General features: G+C 51.5%; 1 protein-coding gene across 4 annotated transcripts in view; it reads left to right on the forward strand.

Annotated features, from left to right (window-relative positions):
• The window catches only part of LHX6 (LIM homeobox 6), a 25,963-nt gene extending 3,333 nt beyond the window's left edge, over window positions 1-22,630 (forward strand). The window contains exons 4-9 of one of the 4 annotated variants that reach the window (XM_006150478.2): window positions 7,308-7,528; window positions 10,356-10,456; window positions 10,677-10,772; window positions 10,977-11,151; window positions 15,148-15,251; window positions 20,485-20,586. In XM_006150478.2, the coding sequence (XP_006150540.1) occupies window positions 7,308-7,528; window positions 10,356-10,456; window positions 10,677-10,772; window positions 10,977-11,151; window positions 15,148-15,251; window positions 20,485-20,505 (718 nt within the window). In that variant the 3' untranslated portion in view covers window positions 20,506-20,586. Of the gene's footprint in view, window positions 1-7,307; window positions 7,529-10,355; window positions 10,457-10,676; window positions 10,773-10,963; window positions 11,152-15,147; window positions 15,252-20,484 lie in introns of all 4 variants that reach the window. The other 3 variants (XM_006150476.3, XM_006150477.3, XM_006150479.2) reach the window with 3 other exon arrangements.
• Window positions 22,631-23,531: the final 901 nt, after the last annotated feature.

Genomic DNA, 23,531 nt, shown 5'->3' on the forward strand with positions numbered 1-23,531 from the left:
CCTGCTTAAGGCCCTCTGCCCAGGCACTGAGGATGAAGGTGTGAATGTGTTCTGTGTGTAGTCAGAAGAGGGTTATCATTGTGTGGTATGTTACCAGAATGTGATATCTCCTCCCACTGTTCCATTTGACTCTTGGTTTGGCTGGGCAGGAAATGGAGGTTGGAGTCACTGTCTAGCCACCTCCCCACTCTAGGCCTGACTCCAGTTGGTAGAGAAACAAGCCAGCTGCTGTTTCAGGGCTCCCGGACTCCTCAGCTACCAGGGACAGGGCTTCAGCTTGGGGAACCCTATGTCAGAAGGTGTCTGGGCTTTCAGCTACAAAGCAAGGCAGGGCAGGCCCCTCTTGCTGGCTTACCTGGTGGCAGCAGACCTGGCAGCCTTCCATGTTACTTGCCAAATGTTGTCCCCTGATTCTCCAGCTCATGCCCATGCTGAAGTGAGCCTCCTTGGACACCGTGCTTTACTAGATCTTGAAGTCAAATCTCGGATCATGATTCCACTGCTCAGAGCCTACACTAATTCCAGACCCCCTTCCCAGTGCAGCAGGGTGAAGGGTAGGGTGTGCGGTCTGGGGGAGCAGCAGGAGCCTGGGCTCTGCCATGCTCATTGTAACCTTGGGCAAGTCGCTGCTTCTCTCTCCCTTAGTTGTTCCTTTCCAGGGCTGTCTCTCTGAACTGCCAAGGAGACCACAGAAGAGAAGACATCCCTGTAAATGGTGGTTACTATGAATGCCTTCATCTTCACCATTGTCACCCCTGGAAGGGTGGATGCTGGACATAAGCCCATGATGGCATTTCCCCAGGCAGCATGAGGAGCAGGGCCTGCCCGGAAGGCTGGGGCTGGGCCATTTCTGGGCAGGTTCTGAGCACTAAACTTTTTTCAGTGACAAGAGCCCCCAAAGCAAAACAAAACCAGATTTTTGGTTAAGAAAATGGAGGCAATAAAAGCTCACATTCCCCAGTTTGGGGGGTAGAATCATGGCTCTCCTGAACATTTCTCCTCCTGCCAGTTCTCCCTGCAGGCATGACCCATCCCTGGCAGCCCCACCTATAACAAAAATAACAAAACCCACAAAAAGGGAAAGAAAAAGCCGCGGAGCATCAGGCAAGCGCTATTACCTGCCCTGAGTGGTGGCCCAGGCTTGGGTAGTTGCTATGAGGAAGCCCTCGCTGGTGACTGGTACTGTGGGAGGCAGTTTCCCTCTGAAGAGCTGGGGCTTTTGTACAGATGTTATCTAGGCCGCTGTTTCCTGAAGGCAAGGGTCAAGGGTCTGGTGGGATGTGAGCTAGAGCACTCTGCCGGAAGTGAAGCCAACATCTGTAAACTGGTGGAGGTGGGGAGAATGGGCGTGGCCACAGCTCTATGGAGGGGCTGCCTCAGAGCTTGTGGTCTTCTAACTACTGGTGTTGTCCCCTGGGGAAGGGGTTCTCTTCTGTTCTGTTTCTTATCTTGCCCCTCCTAGACACCACCTTCAAGATCCTCCTCCAGTATCCATTGGCACAGCCAGTGTTGTCGGGTCAGGAAGTTAGGGGTTAGGAAGGAACTCCAAGTTCACCAGAGAGGGAGGCTGCAGAGGGGGGAGTCAGGGAGGTCCAGTGCTGCTCCAGGCTTCCTTACTTGTTGGTAGCCGCTGATTTTTCACTGGCCGGTGCCTGTGCCCAGGGCTTGCCCCTCCTAGACACCACCTTCAAGATCCTCCTCCAGTATCCATTGGCACAGCCAGTGTTGTCGGGTCAGGAAGTTAGGGGTTAGGAAGGAACTCCAAGTTCACCAGAGAGGGAGGCTGCAGAGGGGGGAGTCAGGGAGGTCCAGTGCTGCTCCAGGCTTCCTTACTTGTTGGTAGCCGCTGATTTTTCACTGGCCGGTGCCTGGCCCCGGCCCCCGGAGCCTCTCTGCCTCAGCTTCTCCACTTCATTCTCCAAACAGGGACCTCACCAGCCCTTGGGGATTCAGCCAGATTCTCACCTCCTGTCTCAAGAGTCCCAGCAAGAAAAAAAAAAATGCCACCAAAGCAATGTGATAAGCCTTGTAATTCTTCACTTGTTTTCTGTAGTTGGTAAGATCATTTCTTTCTGTGTTCTTCCAAGAAATGAAGAAAATTCCAGAGGGAAAAAAATAGTGTATTTTCTGGAGAAGTTCCAATTTCTGTGTCTTCAGCATCCACAACTCCAGACAACTTTCCATAACCCCCTCCCACCGCGCTACATGACTGGATCTTCAGTGCCCTCCAGAATCCCTCAGATTCCTGGAACATCCTACCCCTTGTGGGTGGATCGTCCAGTGTAGGTTAGTGGAAAGTGAATGTGCCCAGGGTCACACAGTGAGAGAGAGCAAGGAAGAAGGGTGGGGAGAAGTGAGGACTCATCATCAGAATGTGTACAGCTCTTCTCTAAGCCAGGAACTGTGCTAACCCTATATCTGCTTGACGGTGTCTTGATCTCAGATCCCCCCACTGTGAGCAAGATAAAATCATGCTCCTCACAGTGTAGAAGGGGAAATTGAGGCCCTGAGAGGTGAAATCACACAGCTAAGTAACAGGGCCTGGAGATACCTAGTATCACCACTTCTGCCCCTAAATAGCTCCATACTCTACCTCTATAGACAAGATATGGTAGTCACCCCTTTGCATCAAAGTCTGGTGGAAGGGCAAAGACCTGTCTCTGCTGGTCCTAAAATTGCTTGTCCACTTTGATTGGCTTCCTGTAGGGAATGCACACGGTGTTCTAATGGTGATTTTCTCTGGCAGGGCAGGTCAGGAGCGCCTCCACTGAGGTCCATGGGCAGAGCGATTTTGCTAAGCTCTGGTTACCTTAGTTCCAGCCAGGCATCTTCTCACAGTGGGAGTGGAGAGTAAAGGGTTAACTGCCTCTCCTTGTGTTTGTAGGGGTGGGGGTTTGGAATGCCTGGGAGACTAAAGCTCCTATTCCCTACTTGGCCCCACTAGACTTAGGGCAAGCCCCCACCCTGAGCCCAAGTTCTGTCCTCAGGTTCCATAGGGAGAACCCCATCCCCTCCCCCAGGGCACATCCCCTGGGAGGTTCTGAGCCGGGAAGCGACCCCCCACCACGGTGGCTAGGCGGAAGGGGAGCTGGGGAGGGGGGGACAGATGTTGGGGGACAGATGTTGGGGGAGTGGAGTGGAGAGCTGGTGGGGAGGGGCCTCTGGCCAGGACCTCCTAGGCACAGGCTGGCTGGCTGGCCGTTTTAACCTTTTAATTGCTGGTTCTGTATTTTTCTGACTTCTCATACGGGTTTGCTTAGAAGGGAAGCAGAGGGATTAGGAAGGGATCCACTTCCAGTCTTCCTTGTTTGCCTCATTGGGATCTTGCTCAAGACACCAAGTGAGTGCCTTGAACCTAAAGTAAGGGAACTCCAGTCTGAATTCCCAGCAACTAGACTCAACATTGTCTTGTGGTGTTCCCACTCTGAGCTTCGATTTTCTAGGGCAGAAAAGGGATAGCTTAATAATGGAAGAAGTGGTCCTGGTGAAACGCAGATGGGCTCATTCGTTGAGGCTCCTTTATTCAGCAAATAATCACTAAGCACCTTAAGTATCCTGGGTAAGTAGGCCTGTCAGTGAGCCTGACTTTTTAAGGGCGCTCAGCTTTCTCTACATAATCTGGAGTCCCAGATAATCTCTGCTCCCCATTCAGGGGATAAAGGTCCTGGAGGTGCAATGACCACCCTACTTCTTTCAGCAGTTGCCAGGATGCGCACCGGTCTGCCTGGTACCTCTCTATTCCCAAAGCGCCTTGGGTTTTTGCGCATTTATCCTCTGCAATGCTGGGGGAGCCAGGCAGCTGTGCGCACTGCCCCGACCTCACTGAAAGGCTGGGATGGCTGCAGGCACACCCGCTAATCCTTTGGGTGAGTCAGCTATAGCTCCTGAGCACCCCTGTCTTGAAGTTTCGTTGTTTCTGCCACTGATTATTTCGCTGCGTCCGGAATTCTGTGCGGGTCTCGAAGCCAACCTGGGAAAGAGGCTGCGTGTCTGTGTGTTTCTGAGTCCGGATCCATAAGATTCCTCACGCCCTTTCTTCTTGCGGCTCCCCTCTCCTGGGAGGGAGACACGTTATAGGAATGGTGGGGACGCTCACGAACCTGCGTGATGGTCTCTCACCACCAGGATCCAGTGCAAGGACGATTTTATGACTAGATCGGGCCATGGGGAGTGCAGGGAGATCCCAGGGCTAGGGGAAGATCCGCGCATTTGGGGTGACACGTGAAGGTTAAGAAAGTTCATGAGAGGTCACTGGCAGCGCCCACCTCAGAGCAAGGAGATAGGGGTGCTACCTGCGTGGGCTCAGAACAGACTCTAGCGTGGCATACTTGTGGGGTGGGAAGGTCGGTATTCGCGAGGAGTCTCAGATGCGTCCCTGACAAAGGACGAGAAATCTTTCAGAGCCAAAAGCTACAATCTGGGACCGCACTCTCTGGTGCAGCGCACCGGCACTAGCCTAGCGCAGCAGCTGCAGCGCATCAACACCACTGACAGGAGATTCCGCAGCTCTTGAGGCTTGGGGTGGGGGCTGGAACCTCCCCTGCCCGGGCTCTGTCGGCCCGTGAGTACGCGCTCCCAGCCTTTTGAAGGCGGCTGTACCCCTGCGCTGGCGCCCACAAATGTCCAGAACCCACTATCCAATGCGGGGACACGGTGCCGTCAGGCCTCCTTCCTGTTCCTCCACCCGGGATCCCAGCTCTCAAGTCCAACTGCTCTGCAGATTCTAGGTCGCTTTTCCACCTTGGAGATGGCCTCAACCCCAGCCCCACATTCTGTGATGTATTAGGCGACTCACTTGCGGTCTCTGAACCTCTGATTCCACCTGTGAAAAATGGATGCCAGAGTCGCTACCTCACCAGGTGGCTGAGAATCCGAGGCGGTGCAATGCAGGCATCACAGCCCAGAACCCTGAGCGCAGCAGAAACGCTGTGAGCAGCTGGTCGTCCCCTCTTCCCGAAGCATAAGTAATCAAAAGCCGGTGAAAGTGTTCCCAATATGATACCACCAACAGGGTGGCAGAACCCGCGGTTGGCAGGGATGAGTAAGAAGTACCTTTCTCCTTTACTGAGAGACTGAATACAGAGACGGGGCCGTGCTCAGCTTTCCCCTGGGGAGGCCGCGTTTCTGGGATCCTGAAGTGCCTCTCCTTAGGCGTATAGTTGAGGAGACACGCGCGCAGTGCCGCCTGAGGGAACCACACACCGCGGCAGAGTCCCCTTGCTCTCTGGCTGGCAAATAGTGGTGTTGGGGGTGGGGGGGGGGGTTCTGGGAGCTGGGACTGGCTGAAGCCTCCTACTCTCACACTCAGTACAACTCAGCACCATTTTCTGTTTTGTATATAAGTATTTTTTTAATGCTTCAATTTGCTAAGGCAGATGAGGCAGTAACCAGAGCATTTTTGCCGTTTGTCCAGGCACTTGCAGGCAGTTTCGAATGCCCCTTCCAGTGGGAGGGTGCAGGCTGGGGATAGAAAGGCAAATCTTCTTGGTCCCCACTTGTTTCCCACTTCCCAGGGATGCTAAGAGTGGAAAGAGACGACCAAAGAGCCAGACGTTACAAATTGGCGTGACCTATACTGGGAGGGCAGTGCAGGGCGCTCCTGGGAAGAGCCTGTCCAGAGGAGGAACAGCCTCTGCAAGGGCCTGGGGTGGGAAAGGTCTCCAGAGGGGTCCGTAAAGATCTGGAACTAACCTTCACTGTGGCTGACTTGGACTCATGCTTGGGTGTTGGGTGAGAGATATTGAAGAAGGTCAGCAGGAGATGGGCCCAAAGATGTAGTCTGCTGGGTCTTGGACTAAATCTTGAGAGTGGAGTAGGGCCACCAAAGGAAAGTAGGGCGGGGATAGGATTCCAAGTGTCTGCTGGAACTTCACTGTGACTGCTGTGTGGAGGACAGACTGGCAGGGATAAGACCGGAAACAGGGAGGCCAAGGCAGAGAGACTGGCAGTGAGGATGCATGATGGGAGCCTGGCCCAGGGGGGCGGCAGTGGAGATGGACAGGAGATAGATCTCAGAGATTCTTAGGAAACAAAACCCACAGAGCCAAACGATTGGTTGGATGTGGGGTTGAGGACAGGGAGGAGTGTAAGATTTAAGAGTTCCATGTTTGAGGGGCTGGCTAAATAGCGGCACCATTCCCCAAAACTGTGCAGCAGAGGGAACGGAGGCTGAGAGGCTTGGGGCAGAGTCACAGGTGAGTCATCCCTTTGAGAACAAGATTTCCCTAGTACTTAGGGGCTGAGCCCTGGTCTGACTTCAGAACTGGGCAAACCAGACTCTGCTGCTTTCTGGAGGCCCTCTCGGTCTGGTATTGGAGGCAGTGGCACCCAAAGAGAGCCCCGCACTGCCAACTGGGGAAGGAGAACGGGAAGAGCCTAAAGGGCCAAGGGGACATTTGATCTGGGTTTTCCCTTTTTATTAATATTTTTGTTTATTTAATATTGGAACGTCATGGACTGCAGAATCTGGGTCAATTAGATGCTCAGTAGATTGCAGTGCACTAGACAAAAAGCAGCAGTCGTTGCTGTCCTCATCTAGTTCACTTCAGGGCAAGGAAAATGCTTAACTCCGATGAGTTAAGCAATTTGCCCAGGATCATCGAGCCTATGTATCTGTTTATTCTTCCAAGAAACTCTGAGCGTCTATACAGCTATGGATATAAGTTATCTAATCCCAGAAGTCATACTGGCTCAGGCTACTGTCCTTGGAGCTGTGCAACCTTTTGCAAATTACTTTACTTCTCTAGCCCCCCATTTTCCTCACCTGCAAGATGTAGATTAATTGGGATAATAGGTGTGAAATACTTGGAATTTTGCTGGCAAGTGGTCAGTGCTCAAACACTTGCCTATTATTATTAATACAGCGACGATGTTTTCCTACTACTATGTATTTTAATGAACAAATCAATACGATCTTCCTAGAGTCCCTGGAAGATGAGCATTACAAAAAACTCTGCATGGATTTCAGTTTTTTACAGCAAAAGAAACTTGTACTTTAATTTCATTTTCCCATAAACATTTCAAAATCTCCTAGTATAATATACAAATATATATTGATAATGATAAATAATGATAACTGTAGAAAATTTGGAAAACTCAGACAAGTACCAAAAAGAATATGGAAATCACCCCCCTAGTTCGCCTTCTAGGACTTGGCGGTCGGTCGAGGGGTGATGCATCCAAGCCAAAGGTAATTTGTGAGGGAGATCCTGAGACCGGAAGCCTGGGTGTGGGCGGAACGGTGCAGGTTGGACAACGCGCGACCGCCTGAGTCTCCTCGTCTCAGTCCTTGCCCTCTTGACCCACAGCCGATTTGGGACCAAGTGTGCCCGGTGCGGCCGACAGATATACGCCAGCGACTGGGTGCGGCGAGCGCGCGGCAACGCCTACCACCTGGCCTGCTTCGCCTGCTTCTCTTGCAAGCGCCAGCTGTCCACCGGCGAGGAGTTCGGCTTGGTGGAGGAGAAGGTGTTGTGCCGCATCCACTACGACACCATGATCGAGAACCTCAAGAGGGCCGCCGAGAACGGTACCCAACCCGCCCCGCCCACACCTCTGTCCCCATCCCTTTCCCACCCCACCCCAGCACCTCAGGAAACCGACTGCCTTCTCTACCCGCTGGGCATTCCAAGTAGCTCCTGAAGGCAGCGCGGGGCTGGGGGTCTGCACAGAGCCGGCGCCTGCGCTTCCTACTGCTCCTTTTGGAGTCAGAAGTCAAGGGCTTGCCCTTTCTGCCACTGTTTCCTTATCTGTAGAATAAGGCTAATGACAGGACACCTGAAAGATAGACAATCAAGGAAGTCTGGAGACGATTCTCATCACAGGGTGGCCCGATTCCACCTTCCGATAGCTCTCGTTGGCCTGGGGCTCATTTCCGCCAGCTGCCCAGAATCAGACTAGGGCCAGTCCTGGAGAGATGACATGGTTCCCATTCTTCTACCTCTATCCTAGCAATTCCAAGTTGGAGGTTTAAGGGTGGAGGTTTTATTCTGGACGAGGGTCCTGAATTGCAAGGACAAAGAGCCTGGTCTTTGAGTCCCACATACTTTACTTTACTTTATTTGCAGTTTCCTCTCCTCTCTGGGCCCCAGTGCCCCTATCTGCGCAAGATGGATGTTGGGCTGGAATCTTACATCTCTCTGGCTCTGATGCTGTGATTGTCCAAGACAACAGGCAAAGGGACAGGATCCAAGTCTTCTAGGGAGCCTGAGCATTGAGTCACGGGTGGCATGGGAATAGGAGAAAGGGAGTGGAGATATATTCTGGGCAGAGGCAGGGACCCTCACCACAATTCCTCAGTCAGGAGGTATGTGTGCTGCTAACATCTCTAACATGCACTGTTTTATGCAATGATTATAACAGCCTTAGGAAGTAGGTGGTATATCCCTGTTTTATAGGCCAGGAAGCAGGCAGATGCTATCTGCAATATGTGAGTTGTCAAAGGTCACATACTAGTAGGGCTGCTTGACCCCAAAGCCCAGGCGCTTAATCACTTCATTGTACAAACTTCGTAATGCTACTCCAGCTGAAGCTGCAGGATCTCTTGATCAGACCTCATAAAGCTGGGAGGATACTGGGGATATTGCTGCCTCGAAGAGTTTCTTTTCCCCCATCGAAAAAATGGGCATACCAATCCTTGTGCTGACTGCATTACTGGAGCACATTAATACCACTAAATGTCTGCCCCATTCTCAGTCCCTCTAGGGAGGGGTATGGCCCACACTGTTACAATTTCTAAGTTCTAACCTGGTGACTAGGCAGGAACCACCATAGTGTTCCTGACCATCACATATTCTCCTGCCATGATCAGGGCTAAATGGGCTCAGTACACTTGGGGTACTGTGAATTTATCTGTGGGGGTGGGCAAGTCAGCAATGTAACTCAGATAAAAACCCTGGAGTCTATTTCTTACATCATCCACCATAAGAAGCCATAGGCTCCTTCCACACCTGGGCCAACAAGGACCATCCCAAGTCATGGCCTTTGCCAATTACATCCCATCTCTCACTGCCATGTGGATCCCAGACTCCTACCATGCAGGGAACTGGAAGGCTTGGGCCTCGGATATCCCTTACTGATCAGCCCTCAGAGTTGGCTACTGTTTTACTCTTTAAACATAACAAACACATGCACACACATGTTCATCACAAAAATTCGGACCAGCCAGGTAGTTAAGGTGGTGGTTAAGGTGGCTGGATCCCACATCGCCTAATACATGGTTTGAGTCCCAGACCTTGACTTGAAAAACACACTGAGTTCCCATGCATGCATGGCTACCCCAAATGCCAAGAGAACAATGGAGGAGAAGGGATTATGTGGCCATCCCCCCAGGGGGGTTGCTTCCTCACTTTCCTCACTTTCCCTCTCTTCCTCTCTCTGTCTCTCTTCAGTGAGAGCATGCACCTATAGCAAAATAAAACAATTTTGAAAGACAGTTAAGCAAAAAGAAGAAAAAAGATCACTCTAAATGCCACCTCTTCTCATATTTCACTGTGTATCTTTCCAGATTTTCTATGTATCTATGAGCATTTTTTCCCCTGCAACATAATTTATTCCTAATTAAAAAATTATAATAAATTGTGAATGGTGTTTATATCTGAGTGGTGGAATTACTGGTGATCCTTACTTTCTTCTTTGTTTTTATCAGAATTTCCTGAGTTTTTGAGAAGGTCTATGTATCATTCATGGATTCAGAAAAATGAAATATTAAAAAAATAAGATGGGAATATATTTAGTGGTTTCATATGATTGCATATAAGTGGGAAGAGAGTATCTAACATGTACTCCAGTCAACAAAATGAAACCTCAGGGAAGTAAGGTGACATGCAATTATTTAGAAAACATGAAAAGTTACAGGAATAGTGAGTCTCCATGATTGCACTCCTCGGAGGTAAATCACTACTAACATCTTGTGTATGTCCTCTGATATCCTTTTTCTTCCACTTGGTTTCATGAAATTGGGATCACGATTCCTTAACCTGCTGGCTCCCTATCTCACTAGCCTTTGGTTTCCCCTAATGTAGGTGGGAAAGAGCCCAGTTTGGATCTTTAGCGTCAGGCAGGGGTTTTCTTCTCACTGAGCCTTAGTTTCCTCTCATGTAAAATGGGGATAATGCCACCTGTCGTTAGGGCTGTGAGACGCTGAGCTAGCCAAAAGACAAGCGTCAAGTATCGAGCGACGCTGAGTAGGAGTCCCCTCCCTTAAAGACTGAGTCAGGGACTAGGGCCTGGGATCCCGGCTCTCAGCCGACTCCGCTCCTGACCCTTCCAGGGACAAGCTCCCCCCACCCCCGTCCTTTCCAGAGTGCCACTAGAAGAGACTGGGACGCGTGGTCAGCCGCTTCTGTCGCCCCCAGGGAACGGTCTCACGTTGGAGGGGGCAGTGCCCTCGGAACAGGACAGTCAGCCCAAGCCGGCCAAGCGCGCGCGGACGTCCTTCACCGCAGAGCAGTTGCAGGTACCCGGGTAGGGAGCGAGGGACCTGTCGTGGGCGGGGCCTTTGGTGGGCGGGGCTGATAGGTCGCTTGGCTCCACCCACTCTGCCCGGACCAACTGACAACTGACGGCGGGAGGCACTGTAGCTGTCTGGGGCGTGGCCTCTGGGCTAGAGCGTCTGATTGGGCCGGGGTCTCGAGACCTCTGTGCACTAGTGCCTCACCGCCCTCTGCGCCCCGCAGGTTATGCAGGCGCAGTTCGCGCAGGACAACAATCCAGACGCTCAGACGCTGCAGAAGCTGGCGGATATGACGGGCCTCAGCCGAAGGGTCATCCAGGTGGGGCCAGGGCTGAGCGGGCCTGGGGCGGGGCCTAGGGTTCTGGGGGCGGGACTTCCATCAAGTAGCCGGGCACAAGAACAGAAGGTCAGGTGCATGTGGCCGCCCTTCTTTAGGAGGCAGGAGGCAGTCCCGCCTGGGGTCCCCCAGCGGCACGTCTGATCCTTTCCCGCGAGGCTGAAGCTGCTCAGGCTGTCGTTCCAGGTGTGGTTTCAAAACTGCCGGGCGCGTCATAAAAAGCACACACCGCAGCACCCTGTGCCACCCTCGGGGGCGCCCCCGTCCCGCCTCCCCTCCGCCCTGTCCGACGACATCCACTATTCCCCGTTCAGCAGTCCCGAGAGGGCGCGCATGGTCACCCTGCACGGCTACATTGAGAGTAAGTGACCGCAACCCCAGGCCACCCGGCCAGCGCCGGGGCGGGGTGGGGTGGGGTGGAGGAGCGCACATGGGTTGCGGAGGCTGAGGTGTGGGGATTCCTTCCGGAGCCTTGTGGGTATAGATGTGGGCCCTGAAGTTCTTTGGATCCTAGTGTATGGGGGAAAGGTAAATTTTCTGGCTCTTCCTCACTGGGGCAGAAGCAGAGGCAGTTTGGTCATTCAAAAACAATGGCTGCCTTTCCAAACCACCCAGTCTGTGCCAGGGGTCTAGGTCTAGGAAGAGAACAGATGGGCAAGGTTCCTGTCACGTGAAGCCTGCGTTCAGATGGAGGAGACAGCATAGAACAATAACCAGACAGATGAGCCTGTGGTTTTAATCACCTGACCCCTGTAGGAAATGTTAGATGAGAGAGTCTGGAGATACTGGTGGGGTTGTCTCTCAGGAAGTCGCATGGGTAGGATGGTTAGGATTCAGCACCTGGAGTAGGGGGATTGAGTGTGAGCTGGGCCTGGTCCAGAAAGCACTGCAGCATGGCTACATTCCGGGAGCAGAAGGCCAATGTGGCAGGGGCCTTGAGCAAATCACCTAACCTCCTTGAACCTAGGTTTCCTGATCTACAAACTGAGATTTTAAGATTGCCCACTTCACAGTGTTGTGAGAATTCATTCACGCAGCCAATGAATATGTGGACAGTTCTTAGCACTGGGATGCCACAGTGAACACAGCAGACCAAAGCTGCTGAGTCCCTGGACTCAGGTCCCAGAGTGGGAGATGGTGGAGAGATGACACACTAAGAAGGGAGGGCAGGCCTGGCGGTGGGTAATGAGTGCTATGGGGGAGATGCAGGGGCAGGTCATGGCAAAGAGGCCATGGAGCAGGAACCTGCAGGAGTGCGGGAGCAGCCTCATGGATTTCAGGGAGATGAGCATGCAGTGACTCTGTAACTGAGCAGGTGCTTATCACAGGTTTTCATTTCCTTTGAGGTTGTTTCCCCAAAACCGGGCATGCACGAAAAAAATAGAAGTGATCACACACACACACGCACACACACTTCCCTTCTCTACCTCCAAGTAAAAGGGAAAAGGAAGGGTGATCAGAGAGAACTGCTGCTTACTGAGCACTTGTGTGCCAGACCTTATGCTGACCTTCTCTCTAAACATCAGAGATCATGATCCCATTGGGTGGATGAGTAAACCAAGGGCTGCCAGGCTTCAAATCCCACCCCTGCCACTTACTGACTGTGTGACACTGGGCAAGTTTCTGAGTGTCCCTGGATGTTAGTTTCCTCATCTGTAAAAATGAGGACAGAGTAGCAATCTCAAAGCAGCATTGTGAGTATGAGATGACATCATCGATTTTACCTCGTCAACATTTAGTAAGTGCTGGATAGTGTTAGCTGTTCTTGTAATGGTGGTAGTGGTTCTGGTTGGCAGAACTAGGAGTGCAGAGAGCTGTTTACGGCACTGGGTTGCTGATTGGTAACTAGGTCTCTTTGTACTGTGCCATTTCTTTTCTAAACAATGATGTATGTTCAGGACACGGAGCCCATCAGACACCTGTTAAATGTGCTAAGGACCAGGGGTGTTCCATGTGCCAGGGGCTGGGATACCAGCTAATACTTGGCATGGAGTGGGTAACAGTGACTCTTTTGGAAGTGGGGCCATGGTCTCCAGGGTCCCTGCCAGGATCTGTCCACACATTTCTTTGATTAAGCCTAAATCGTTAGTCTTTGATGCCTAGAGAAGGGGCCCTTTCTTCTTCCCCTTGAGGTGGAACCCAGCTTAGGGCAGAAGATGTTGGGGTGGGCCTGCTACTCCTTGATGAATGACTGGAGGTCACTGCAGCAGGTTGCTTTACAGTTCACTGAAGACACAGAGTCTTGAGTTTTCTGAAGCCTTAGAGCTGGAAAGCTGATGCAAGTGTTAAAACCAGATTCTAGAAAGATAAATTCTTCCTTTGCAGTTAACTGAAGTCACAGGTTCCTGAGTTTCCAGGAGACTTAGGGCTTGGAATCTGATAAAAGTTTTGGAATCACACTCCAGAAAATGTACAGACATATAAGGGGGAATCTTTTTTATTTTTTTTGAGAGGTTTTTACTATAGGGTACGTGCACTCACCAGAAAGACAGAGAGAGACAGAGACAGAGACAGAGAGCGAGAAATAACCCCCCAGGGGAGATGGCCACGCTGCAGTCCCTTCTCCTCTGTTTTCTCAGGATCTTGGGCACACACACACATGGGCCCAGCGTGAGTTTAAGCCACCGGGTCCGGGATTCAAACCATGGTCGACTATGTGGGAGTCCAGTGACATAGCCATTACGCTAACTGCTGGTCTCCAATAAGGGGAGAATCTTCAAAAATGTTCATGGAAAATGAATATAATGAAAAAACTTTGCATTGATTTTTAAAAAGCTGCACCAAAATAAACTTGTATTTTAATTCCATTTTTGCATGAACTTTTTGGTATCCTCTCATGCATAGTTTTCTATAGTAATTTAAGGTTGTCCATAGAGTTCTTCAACACCCCAGATTCAGAAGCCCCAATTTAATAACATTCTTTCTTTTTTCTTTTCTCTTTTTTTTTTTTTTTTTGAGAGATTTTTGCTTTAGGGCATATGTACTTGCCAAAGAGACAGAGGAACAGAAAGCAAGAAATCACCCCACTGGGGGGATGACCACACCACAGTCCCTACTCCTCCATTCTGCTCTCAGAATTTTGAGCATACACATGCACACACACACGCCCAGTGTGAGTTTTTTATTTGTTGTTTTGTTTTGTTTTTTTGAGAGGTTTTTGCTATAAGGTGTGTGTGCTCACCAGAAACACCGAGAGACAGAGAGACAGAAAGTGAGAAATCACCCCACCAGGAGGGATGGCCACACCACAATCCCTTCTCCTCCATTCTCCTCTCAGGATCTTGGGCACACATGCACACGCACCTGGTGTGAGTTCAAGTCACCGGGTCCGGGACTCGAATCATGGCCGACTACATGGGAATCCAGTGACATAGTCATTACCCTTTCTGCTGGCCCCTGCCCAGTGTGAGTTTTAAGCCACCGAGTCCAGGACTCGAACCGCAGTCGACTACATGGGAGTTCAGTGACATAATCATTATACCATCTGCTGGTCCCAATATCACTCTTTATTTTAGATGAGAGAACTGTGACTCGGAAAGGCAGAGTAACTTGTCCCGAGTTACGTATCAATTCTAAGTCTCCATACTGGATGTTTTTTCCTGTGACCAAAGAGGACAAAGTCTAGGGCAGAGATAGGCCATGGACTTCTCCATTGTAGTGACAAACAGGCTGAAGCACAAGAGATTTGGACCAGACACGAAGATGAACTTTCCCTAACAGTTCTAGACGTTTAAAAGGGTATGAAAATTCAGTCAACAAATATTTAAAGAGTATTCAATAGATGCCTTGCCTCATTCTAGGTGCTGGAAATCCACAAAGACCTAGAATCTAGAAAACAGACAAAACTTTCTGCCCACACAGAGATTGCATTCTAGTTGGTGAAGACAGATAATATCAAATAAATAATAAAAATGACAGGAACTCCTATGATGAGGTAAAGGAAGAAAAACAAAGCTGGGAAGGACAGGAAGTGTAGGGAGGGGTGCTCCTCTAGGAGGCATGGGTAAAGCTTTGGTGATTGATACCTGCAGAAAAGAATGGGCAAGGTGCTGAGGGAGGATCTGAATGGATAGGATACAGCCTTGCTTGCAGGAAGTGTTTAATACACATTTGCTTAGAAGTGCTTGTCTATTAGTGGGTGGGACAGTTCTATCAAGCCATCACATGGTACTTTATAGACCAGGGAGAGTGTCACATATGACGCTGCAACAATCTTATTGAAATCTTGCCCAGAGCCACCGAGGTGGTAAGTGGCAGAGATGAAAGTGGTCCCAGGGCTCCAGCTTGCAGAGCACAGGGCTGTCGGGTCCTGCATGGAGCTGCAGGGATGGGCTCCAAGGCATTCTCTCATCCACAGGTCAGGTACAGTGCGGGCAGGTGCACTGCCGGCTGCCTTACACCGCGCCCCCTGTCCACCTCAAAGCCGATATGGATGGGCCGCTCTCCAACCGGGGTGAGAAGGTAAATGGAACCAGGTTGGGTTCTGCTGGGTCAGAGTCATCCTGTTGGGGATGGGTTTCTGGTAGCATTCCCCATTGCTGAGTGGGCACCTTGCTGCTTTGTGGTGGACCCTCAGTGCCCAGCCCTTTCAGGCCCCCCAGCACCCCCAGGGCAGTCACGTAAGCAGCTTGGTGCTCTGTGTGCACATTGCAGCCCCAGTGACAGATTGGCCTTTTGGTTTTCAGAGTCATAGATTTATCTTACTCAAGCTTTGAGGTTCCAAGGAGGGCTTGTGTCATGCACTCCTCTACCTCCCATGGTCTCACCGGTTCCTCCTCCTCCTGTTCATCCCCATCTGTTGGAGATAGCAGTCCAGCAAGTGACCATGGTTCACTGGCAGGGCTTCCTCTGTGGAACCAGAGTCTCTGTCTCCAGAATTAGGATCGGACACCCAGATGATGAGGATGGTGCTTAGACATCACCGGTCTAGTAGCTTGAAGGCTTTGCTTCATAAGCACTGACAGCCTTCATTTAGTCTTTTTGCTAAAGCAGATGAAAGCGAGTGAGCTGCTTTGAGTGAAGCTGTGGAAGGGATAGGAACCTCACCTCCCTCTCAGCTCTGAGACACCTCCTAGTTAGCCATGAAAGCTGCTGCTGTCATACAAGCCCTCGTTTTAGAAATGGGGAACTTGAGGCCCAGGTAGCTCCAAGTCAGATCCTGGATGACAAGCTCTACATTCATTAATGCATGCATTCATTCATTCAGTTTATTCGCATACCCGTCAGAGAAATTTCCTGTGTCTTGACTGTCGCGCAGCCCCAGGTCAATTGACAGGAGCACAGGGATGAATATAGCAAGGTCCCTACAGGAGGCCACAGTCTGGAGAGGGAGACAGACTGTATGTGGGTTATAGCTCAGTGTGACCCAACTGTGTTGAGGAAGCCATGGGAGCCTGGGAGGGGTAGGGGGTGCAAAGGAGGATGCAGAAAGCCCAGGTCTGAAGCTGAGTCAGAGTGTGTAAGGGGTATGAGCTGTCACGGCTCTCTCAGGGAACCCTGAGCCATTCAGTGTTTCTGGTTCACAGGCTTGGGAGGGAGGGTGCTGAGAAGAAGGACCTTGGGGCTACCAGGTGGAGGAGCCTGGGCTGCATCCTGGACTTTATCCAGTGGGGAGGTCTCAGAAGGCCTATGGAGAAGCATCCCTGTAGCAGTCCTCAGAGAGGCCAGGTTTCAGGTGTGCAGGAGAAGCATCAGCTTGATCCAAAGTGGTGGTCCAGGGAGAGGAGATCAGAGAGAGCTTTAGAGATAGAGTAGCCTTCGGGGACCCCTAGTTCAGCAGATCCCAGTCTTCGTACGCCTCAGAATCACCTGGACAGCTTGTAAAGCTTCAGATTCCTAAGACCCACACCCATCAAGTCTGATGGGGAGGTTTGAGGTAGGGCACAGGGTTCTGTCTGCATGTCATGCCCAGCTCATGTGATTCTGATGGACAGCCAGGGTTGGGGACCACTCCTCTGGCTCTGCCTTCTGGCCCAGCACCTGCTGAGTGCCATGCTATCTGTGCTGGCACCTCGAGGGAAGGTATATAGTGTGGAGGTATAGACAGCCTAGTTCAACAGATGCATTTAAAGATAATGGTAGTGGGCCAGCAGGTGGCATGGTGGTTAAGGTGCTGGATTCCTATATGGCCAACTGCAGTTCAAGTCCGCCTGGGAGGGGTAGGGGGTGCAAAGGAGGATGCAGAAAGCCCAGGTCTGAAGCTGAGTCAGAGTGTGTAAGGGGTATGAGCTGTCACGGCTCTCTCAGGGAACCCTGAGCCATTCAGTGTTTCTGGTTCACAGGCTTGGGAGGGAGGGTGCTGAGAAGAAGGACCTTGGGGCTACCAGGTGGAGGAGCCTGGGCTGCATCCTGGACTTTATCCAGTGGGGAGGTCTCAGAAGGCCTATGGAGAAGCATCCCTGTAGCAGTCCTCAGAGAGGCCAGGTTTCAGGTGTGCAGGAGAAGCATCAGCTTGATCCAAAGTGGTGGTCCAGGGAGAGGAGATCAGAGAGAGCTTTAGAGATAGAGTAGCCTTCGGGGACCCCTAGTTCAGCAGATCCCAGTCTTCGTACGCCTCAGAATCACCTGGACAGCTTGTAAAGCTTCAGATTCCTAAGACCCACACCCATCAAGTCTGATGGGGAGGTTTGAGGTAGGGCACAGGGTTCTGTCTGCATGTCATGCCCAGCTCATGTGATTCTGATGGACAGCCAGGGTTGGGGACCACTCCTCTGGCTCTGCCTTCTGGCCCAGCACCTGCTGAGTGCCATGCTATCTGTGCTGGCACCTCGAGGGAAGGTATATAGTGTGGAGGTATAGACAGCCTAGTTCAACAGATGCATTTAAAGATAATGGTAGTGGGCCAGCAGGTGGCATGGTGGTTAAGGTGCTGGATTCCTATATGGCCAACTGCAGTTCAAGTCCCAGACCCAGTAGCTTGAAAATTACAATAAATGCATAGATACATATTTTATTTAAAAATAAATAAAATAAGAAGGAAGTAATGTCAGTGCTCAGCATAAAATCCTGCAGGACCTGGTGGTGGGTGAGCACACCCGAGATATTCCCCTGTGAGGGTGTCACAGTCACAGTAAGAGCTGCTGTTCATTGAGCTCGTCCTCTACTCGGGGCAGGCACTTCACATCCATCCTCAGCCACTCTGTGGGCTTGGAGATGGACTTCCTTGTTAAAAAAGGAAACAGGCTGAGAGAGGTGGCACCGCTTGTGCCGGGGTGCCGGGAGTCTGCCGGGCTGCAAAGTCCCTGCAGTGTGCAATGGCTTCCTTTGGTGCAGTACTATAGTTTCCCCGGGCTCTCTCTGACCTCGTCCCACCCTGCTTCCCTGCTTTTCAGACATGTAGAAACTGAGGCTCAGACAACAGTAGCTCATTTTGGGTCACCTGTGGGCCTGGGCAGAGCTGGCCTTGGTCCTGGGACTGCCTGCCTCGGAGCTGCCCTTGCCCTGCTGGGGAGCATTTGTCCTGTCAGACCTGGCCTTGGGACTGTGCAAGCAGCTGATATGATCCCTGCCCTCAAGGAGGACTGGGAAGCCACACTGCAGGGTATCAGGGAAGTTGGGGGAGAACACACCTGTCCTTAAGGACCCCACAGCAAGCTCTAGGGAAGAAATAGGAGACAAGAAGAAGGGCAACTCACCTCAAGAGAACAGTGTACTCAGGTGCAGAGGCATGGAGGAGCCTGGTGTGAGGGCACTGTGGGGGTATTTAGTGTGGCCAAGGCCCAGGAAAGTGGGGGGAGCTGACAGGGACCAGTGAAGGGCCTGGATAGCGAGTGCAGAGCTTGGGCATTATAGGAGGACAGAGGGGAGCCTTGGGAGATCATAGCCCTGGCCTCCTGGTTATATCTGGCTTATCCTGAAGGCTGAGCCAGCCTGGGGTCTGGCCGCTTTGGCTATAAAAGGCTTCTGGGCTGTGGGTTTGGCTGCTGAGCCCAAGTTCTCACCAGCTGAGCCATGTCCCTGACTTCATATGCAGAAGCTCTCCCTGAAAGTGTCTTTCCCTCCTTCAGGCCCTTCTGCTCACTCCCTGTCAGGTCTCTCTGCCAGCTCCCAGGGAACGTTCCTGCCCACATCTGGCCAAGCCCATGGGGTTGGTGGGCTGCAGGGTGTGGGCTGTGTCCTCAGTGCAGGGCTGTGTGGGCTTTCTCCCAAGTCTTCCCAGGCCTGAGTCAGCCTGGGACTTGGTGTCCCCCTGGGCCTGGCCACTGAGCCTGCTCATCCAGATCAGTGCCTTGCCTGGTCAGAGGAACAGGGCTCTGCACACTCTCAGGGAGCACCCTCTGCCTCCACCACCTCATCACTTGGCCACACACATCTATGAGTTTCTCCCTGCTCTGTCTCCTGATCACGCCGCAGCACTTAGGAGGTTCTTAGGGGTCAGGGCCAAGTTTTCACTGAATCACATGGAGAGACAGAGGCCCATGGAGGGGAAGGATTTTACCAGGGTCATCCTTGAAAGAGCTTCTCTTATTAAGTGCCAAAGCCAGGTATCCTAGAGGCCAAAGCAAAGCACTGCCCAAGGTTGGATGAACAAGGCAGTGTGAGGTCTAGGGTCAGGCCAACTCTGGATCCCAGCTCTGCCACCTCCTCCCTGTGAGGTCTGGGAGCTTCTCTGCATCTGTAAAATGGGATGAGAATTGTTCCCACCACCTGGAGTTACTATGGAGAGCAGATATGGCAACATGAGTACAGAGCCTAGCCTGGCGCACAGAGAGTACTCCATAGATGTTGGTTATCATTAGGGTTACCATTATGAAGATCACCGTCATTGCCTTCCTCCATCACCTCCTCATGGTAACTGCTTCCGGGCAAGTCATAATGGCAAGTTCCATTTCTGATCAGAAAATGGAGCCATCATGTAGCTGTACCCATCGTGCCCAACGTGCCCATCAACTCTCCCTGGGCCACTTGAAACCTCCTCCTCATACTTCACTGTGAAAAGGCAGATCCCACTGACCAGCCAGCCGGTACTTCTGGACCTGAGCTTCTGGGACTGGCTATGTCAGCAGCATTGAGATGTCAGCCAGGTGCTGTAGGTGCAAGAGGGAGATCGAAAGTGGTCTTCACCCAGTGTGTTGTCACCCAGTGCATCAGGTACCACGTGCCTCTCGGCCTCCTGATGTGCTTAGCCCATTGCCTGGGGGAACTAAGCAGTCAGTGACTATCGTCATGGTGGCCTTGGAGAGGCAGAGGTGACTCCCTGTGGGAGAGACGTGGTATAGTAGAGAGAGCTGGCTCTGGAGTCAGGCCTGGCTTCCAGGGCTGAGCCCCCCTCTCCCTAACTGGGTGATCATGGGCCCGTCTGTACCAACCTCTCTGAGCCTCCATGCCCTCTCTGTAAAATAGAGGTGGTGGTGGGTTAGTGCCCCACCCATTATTAGTCACAGGGGGGGTGTGGCTTCAGGGAAATAATGTGTGGCAGGCCCAGGGCCAAGTTCACTGCTGCTTTTGTATCTCATTGAACCTTCCTGATTCTGAGAGAGAGGTTTTGTCATCCCCATTTTACAGATGAGGAAACAGGCTCAGAGAGGTGAAGTGAGTTCCCCAAGGTCCCACAGCAAGTAAGTTGACAGAGCCAGGACTTAAACCCAGATCTGGGCCCTGAACCCACCCTTGCTCTCCATGCCTTCGAGGTCCGCTGGGGGGCTGCGGGTAGTTCAGGCCCTGCTCAGCCACCTCCCATGCCCTCTTCTTGCAGGTCATCCTTTTTCAGTACTGACACTGCCGGCACTTCTGCATCTGTCCATGGGCACCCCACAGCTGCCCCTCAGCCACTGAGATCCAGTGTCCCAGCCGTGGCCAGGGATCCGCCCGTCTCGGCAGCCACCCCCGCCCGCCATCCTGCCCGCCACCAGCTTGGCCACCCAGGCCTGGCCTTTCCCTCTCCTGCTGAGAACCAGAACCCACCAGGAGCACCACAGAGTCCTCCTCTTGGAAGGCAGAGCTCCCTGAAGTTTGGAATCAGGGTGAAAACAACAGCCTGTTTTTTCCATCTAAACAGGAGTCATCTTCAACTTAAACTGATTACAATAGCAAAAGGCACAATGAATTGTGTGCCGTCAACAGCCTTCTGATTTACAGGTTTTCCTTCCCCCCATATTGGCCTTTCTTTACTACTTCCTTGGAGCCATCTCTGAATTCTGAATAGCCGACAACCCCCAATGTGATCCACTCTGTTGCTTTTGTCTGGAAAACTCTACAGTGTTTGTGGGATGTCCCCAAAGGAGGCTGTGTTCTAATTTTATCATTTCCATCTGTCTGGTTATGTCAAGTTAATTCAGAAAGAGTGCAACAGTGACCAACCCTGAGAGGCCCAACAGGGCAGAGATGGAGACCTCCCCGATGGAGAGGCAGGGGTATAGGCAAGGGGCAGGGGCACAAAGACCCCCATTGGTTTGGAGATTGAGGAAAGGGAGGGATGTGTCATGCCAGACTGGGAGAGGAAAGGAAAAACTCAGCGTAGGGAGGACGCCTACCCCTACCTATCTATCTGGTATTTATGCAGGAGTCATAGCAGAGATGGCATTTGATCTGCGTGTTGACACTTCTGAATGTCTGGGCAGGCAGGAGTTGGGGACCTTGCTGGCTATTTGTTGATCCCTGATAGGGATGCCTGGGCCATGTTTTCTCTGGAGAGATTTCTCATGGGGGCCAGGGAACAGAGTCCAGTGAAACAGCCGCCAGAATGTTAATTTCGGTCCTATCTTTGAATAGAGAAAAAGTGCCCACTGCCCAGATGAGTGTGCCAAACCTGGGATCCCAGCTGGCACCTCTGGGCTTCCTCACCAACCCTGCTTGGAGCCAACCCCACTTGTCCTGAGACCAGAGACCAGACACAGCTGTGCTCACATTTACCCCATTCTGCTGCAACTCTCTCACCCCAAACAAAAGGGCTTGGGCAACATATGACCATGATTTGTGTTTCTAGGGGACGCCCACTTGTCCCAAGCTTCTCTTATAATTCTAGAGCTACTTGGCATCTTGATGCATTTCCCACTAGAGGCTGCTAGTAAGCATGTTTTAGCCTAAGTCCTCCTTCCTGCTGTGGTTAACCTGATACATTGCTTTTGGGAGGAAAGTCTAGAACAGGGAAAGCAAGTTCATGGTACATATGTGGCTGCTGTCCCTGTCTGTACCCGTGACAGACATTGCTAATTGATTGCAGCACTCTCTATGTCACTGAGGTTGGATAAGGTTTTAGAATCCAAATGCTTGAAATTGGCACTTAAATGAAAATCTGTATGCCAAAATGAAAATCTGTATGCCATTCTTGTTCTGGGGCAGGAGGAGGACTGGGCACAGGTGTGGTTCAAGAAGGGAACCTGCTTCCTCTCCCTTCCAAAGAAGGTGACAACAAACTGAGGGTAAGGAGAAGGCCCCACTCGAGCATGGTGAGCACAGCTCAGTTCAGAATTTGTGCAGTGGTAACTGGTGCCTGACCCTGTGCTAGGTGCTGACATTAACAGGAGTGACCTGGGCCTGATCCCTGGCCCTGGGGATTATCAAAGCCCCAGTCACAGCCATGTGATGAGTGGCCAGGGTCATCCAGTACCCACTCTGCCTTGAGCCTCTCCCAGGGTCTGTTCCTTGTGTGGATCACATGGCCATAGCATGTTCTAGTTCAAACATGTCTCTACTACCCTGTTAAGAGCAGCCTGAGAACGTACAGGCCATCAAGACTATTTATTTAAGTACAAAGCAAAAAGGAAGACACACACGGAAAAAAATTGTAAGCACTTTTTTGTAAAACCAATGTCTGTTTTGTTACATACCTTCATGTCGTGCTTTGTAAATGTCTTATTTGTGTAATAAAGTTAATGCAAGTAGAAGTGCTGGCACTTAAATCCAGAACATGATGGGCTTCCATTTCTTTCCTGCCTTCTGGTTAAAGGTTTGGTACCCTGGCTCTAGGACATCCTGGGCTTCTGGACAGTGCAATCACCCTTCCTGGAAAATTGGTGCCATTTCCCAGTTAGTAAACTGTGCATTGCAAAGGGTTTCTTCTCTAAATACTCATTCTTGCCTTGAATCTCAGCTTTGCAGGAAATCATGCTGCTTGCTGTCCTCTAGTCATGCTGCTGGGCCCTGTGCTGGTTCTGCAGATACAGAGAAGGGTCCTAACTAGACCCTGCCCTAGAGGATCTCTCAGTCCAGATGCTGTAAACAGACATTCCCTCCAACACAGGATAGGGGCTAAGGGAGATATCTGAGCTGGATCTTTTTTTTTTTTTTTTTTTTAAGAGGTTTTCACTACAGGGCGCGTGCGCTCGCCAGACAGAGAGAGACATAGAGACAGAAAGCGAGAAATCACCCCCCGGGGGCATGGTCACGCCGCAATCCCTTCTCCTCCATTCTCCTCTTGGTATCTTGTGCACGCACGCACACACGCCCAGTGTGTTTTAAGCCACCGGGTCCGGGACACGAACCGCGGTCGACTAGGTGGGAGTCCAGCGACATAGCCATTACGCTAACTGCTGGTTCCCTGAGCTGGATCTTATCAGATGAGAAACTCACAGAACATAGAATAAGTGTGAAAGAGGAAGGTGTCGAGATGGGGCAGGAAGAGAGATGCAGAAAAGCCTGCTTGGAAGATGGGGAAGAATTTAATAAGGTGAGTTAAGGGAATGTGGGGTGGAAGACAGCTTCTGCACAAGACCAGGTCTCCTAGAGGCTTTGTTAGGTCTCAGAGCCACTATGTATCTGGGAACTGAGAAGATGCACCTTTCTGGTGCTTGTCAGATTTTC

Source organism: Tupaia chinensis, unplaced genomic scaffold (assembly GCF_000334495.1).
Source record: "Tupaia chinensis unplaced genomic scaffold, TupChi_1.0 Scaffold000289_1, whole genome shotgun sequence".
Classification (NCBI taxonomy): Eukaryota; Metazoa; Chordata; class Mammalia; order Scandentia; family Tupaiidae; genus Tupaia; species Tupaia belangeri.